General features: G+C 34.2%; 1 protein-coding gene across 1 annotated transcript; it reads right to left on the bottom strand.

Moving 5' to 3' along the window:
- Nucleotides 1–1,413: 1,413 nt before the first annotated feature.
- On the bottom strand, nucleotides 1,414–3,566 carry LOC125220652 (polygalacturonase-like). The gene is made up of 4 exons (XM_048122805.1): nucleotides 3,120–3,566; nucleotides 2,503–2,792; nucleotides 2,190–2,418; nucleotides 1,414–1,635 (listed from the first exon to the last, which is right to left on the bottom strand). The coding sequence occupies exons 1-4, from the start codon at nucleotides 3,564–3,566 to the stop codon at nucleotides 1,414–1,416; spliced, it is 1,188 nt and encodes a 395-aa protein (XP_047978762.1).
- Between the last annotated feature and the right edge of the window lie 356 nt (nucleotides 3,567–3,922).

The following is a 3,922-nucleotide window of genomic DNA, read 5'->3' on the forward strand; positions in this document are numbered from 1 at the left end:
AATTATTAGTACTTCATCCATCCCACAGAAGTATGCACTTTTATTTGGACTCGATTTTAATGCATAGTTGGTAAAGTAAGAGAGATGTGAAAAGAAAAATTAATTAAAGTATTGTTAATGGAGAATGAGTCAGAGTTTCCAAAATTTGAGAGTGTATATATTCTTGTGGGACACACTGAATATAAAGAAAAAAGTATATCTATATACTCTTTTGAGACAAATGGAGTACTATGTATTTATTTTATGAATTTATATAACACATCAAAGTATACCAAAAAAATAAGAGAGACCTCAAAAATAACACAACCAAGATATAGTAGGAGTATATCATTATCCTAGCCAAACATGGCTACCAAACGGATCTATAAAAAGTTTTAGAAGGTTAAGACTTAAGACATAAATGGTGGTATTCGTTGGTTAATTCATTATTTATTTTGATCGATTGATTAATTTTGAAATATTGATTTAGTTGACTTTGTTCGGTAGACACCCCTAATTGTTATAGATTTGGATCCAATCTCACTCGGATTGTTGAACTTAATATTGGATCGTATAAACATTAATAAATAAACAATATATACCTTTTTATATCTTCGTTAAAATTAAAAATCTAGTTAGACATAGTTCCATTGTTTAAAATATAAGTGTATATATAAGTACAGTTTCCATTGTTTAAAAAACTTGAATAATCGATAATCCGATGCCCCAAATATGTGATTTACCCGACCCGACCTGTGGGTATGCGGGTCGAGACAAAGTAGTCTGTATTTATGCCCGATTAAATTCAATTTAACATAATTAATGAAAGTCAACCACATTGTAAACAAATTATCATAATTAATTGTGATTGAACTATAATTAGTTAATGCTGAGAGAAAAATACAAACTCATAGACCCAAAACTTATGGTTCAATTAATGACCGTGCCCAAATGTATGGGGTTCAGGCTATAAATTTTTTTTATTTATCTTATACGAGTACAACTTAACAAGTTTATAATTAAACTCATTCTTAATTTCAACTTTTGGCCTTGGATAATACCAGAAAAGATCGAAGACACCGGAACTACAACATACAGAAATGGCGGTATACACATATAATATTCAACAATTACATACGTAAATTTCCAAATGAATCTGACATGATGAATTAATAAAATGCTCTTTCAAATTTCTATTCATTTATCTATCCAAAAAAAGTGTCGGACGACTGCAGTGATACCGTTTTAGTTCAGAATCTCTACTATCCCGCCATCCTTACATACTACTACTATGTTTCCGGCTTCACACCTGCCGAGGTCAACCGCCTTTTCTCTTTTCTTTTCTTTTTTCCTATTTTTCTTTTGGCTTATGAAAAAAAATACATAAACACTTGTGATACCTTAAGTAATAGTTCTAACTTATCTCTAAAAATATTATGCAAGGCATTTCAGTGGCTTGATTACTCCATCCATAGTCTGAACGGCGTTTCCACATACAGTACCAACTGCTTTATTCTTGTAGTTTAGCATTACTTTATCTAACTTAATTCCGGTGCACGGCTCCGCTTTACTGCACTTCAAGCTCACTCCAGTTTCCGTCGCTGATGTTCCATGTATATTTTTATATGTTACACCGCTAATCTTCACACCCGACGACTACAGTCAATGTTTTGAGGGGTTAGGAGTTGCTGAAATAATAAAAGGATACAAAAAAAAAAACTTTAAAATACTCCCTCCGTCCCAGATTAAAAGTCACTTTTTGCCATAAAAGTCCATCCCAGTTTAAGAGTCACATTTAGTTTTATCCATATTTGGTCATTCAATTTTACCCCATTGTGCATCAAAATTACATCAAAATGACATTATCTACATTAAAATAAACCAAAATAAAAATCAAAAGTCAAAAAGGGACCCACATTCAACCAACTCCACCATCTCACTTCATTTATTACACACTTTAACTCTTTCTTAAAATCCGAGTTATAACAATAAGTGACTCCAAATGTGGGACGGGGGAGTATGTTATTAGTATGAGTTACTCTACTATATGTAGACTGGAAAAAATACGAGCATATATTATATATCCCTACTTGACTATGAGAAAATATGTTTAATAAAGTATCAATATTTTGTCCAAATTATATAAAATTTTTTGAAATCATTTTATAAAATAGGCTAAAAGAAACTTGATCAATGATATATGTGTATACCTGATTGGGACAATTTTTATTGTTGGGGCAATAATTTTGGTCAATGATAATAGGGTTTATGACATTAACCATAGTGAGATCCTCGTAATGAACGTTTCTAACAAATCCATTGCTAGGCCTTGCCCATGTCTTGATTCTCACACCATTTTGGGTCCCACTCAAAACACACGATTTGACCGTCACATTTTCCACTCCTGCTTCATTCAATACCCACCCTGGACTTCCAATGCTGCATAAAAAAAATATTTGATGTTTACAACAATATTCATCAAATATTGATGATTCAAGAAAGGATATATAGTCATGGTGGTACCTTATGCCGTGGCCCGGGCCGCATGCGACGTTTTGAACAAACACGTTGGAGGTTCCGGGACTCATGGAGATGCAGTCGTCCCCGGTGGCAATGCGGGAGTTGGTGATGGAAACTCCCGACGACCGTCCAATGTGAATTCCGTCGGTGTTGGGGCTTTCGTCGGGCGCGATGATTTTGATGTTTTGGAGTTTTGTGTCGCGGCAGCCGTGGATGACAATGTGGAACATTTGGCTGTTTATGGAGGTTAGTCCGCTGATGCTTATTTTGTTCGAATTGAGGAATGCCAATGACTGGTCATGAAAGAAAATATCATATAAAAAGGATTAGTATAAACTATATTTTTAATTTTTTTTCAAAAACATATTACTAAGGAGTTTCATATCATAGATATAAAAATATAATAATTTACGCTCCATTTAGTGACAGACGAATGTGACTAGTCAATTAGGAGATATAACTCTCATCGATAGACTAACCTTTCAATAGAGATAGTTCATTTAGTCTAGTAGTATAAAACTTAAACTAATTGTGTCACACAATCGATGCTGAACATCAGAATCCGCAACATAATCTCATGCATGACTTGCTATAAAACAAATTAAAAACCAGAGTTTCACCGTTGCTCCTTGTGGACACTTCTTGCCTGAAGCTTTGCAAACCCACAAATTGGCGCCAAGACCATCTAGGGTTCCACCGCGGATAGAAACTCCGGTGACCCTTTTGAACATCAACCAGTGGACACTATTACCAATGGCATTGTAATTGGATGGAGCTAAAAGAGTCCCATCAATCTGTATGGTTATGGCATTATTTTTGCACGTGCTACCCTCAAAATGCACATTTCCCAAAATGTACCTTCCCCGCGGCACATTTATTGTGGCCGGAGAAGCGGAGGCGCATGCGGCACCCCAAGCAGCTTGAAAGGCCTTGGCGCAGTCGGATTTTCCGTCGGCTTTTGCACCGTAGGAAATAACATTGTAGGTAGGGTTTGCTGCTAGAATTGAAGCTGAAAAGTATTGTAAAAATGTGACAATGAAAATTTGGAACATTATTGAAATAGCCATTTTTGTTTTGATGTAGTGTGTTTTTTTGTTGTGTTTTTGTTTGTGATTTGAACTCGTTCAGTAGCTGTATTTATATAATTGGACTAACTATAAGAAAATGTTATAAATCCATTCTAACAATGCAATGATCATTTTTTGGATATAGCAATCTTTTACTGTATTAAATAAAAGAATCAACTTACTCTTATAAACAAAGACTAGTATATAATAGGATTTCATAAATTTTAGACCACTTAAAGCTATAAATTCCCATGGTAAGTTTTGAAATATTACAAATTACAAAACCTTAAAACAAATGTGTGTGATTTGATTTAATTAATTGACTCGCCTAAGTATGTCAACTGAAAGCCATAAAA

The sequence above is a fragment of the Salvia hispanica genome, chromosome 4 (genome assembly GCF_023119035.1).
Source record: "Salvia hispanica cultivar TCC Black 2014 chromosome 4, UniMelb_Shisp_WGS_1.0, whole genome shotgun sequence".
In the NCBI taxonomy this organism is placed as follows: Eukaryota; Viridiplantae; Streptophyta; class Magnoliopsida; order Lamiales; family Lamiaceae; genus Salvia; species Salvia hispanica.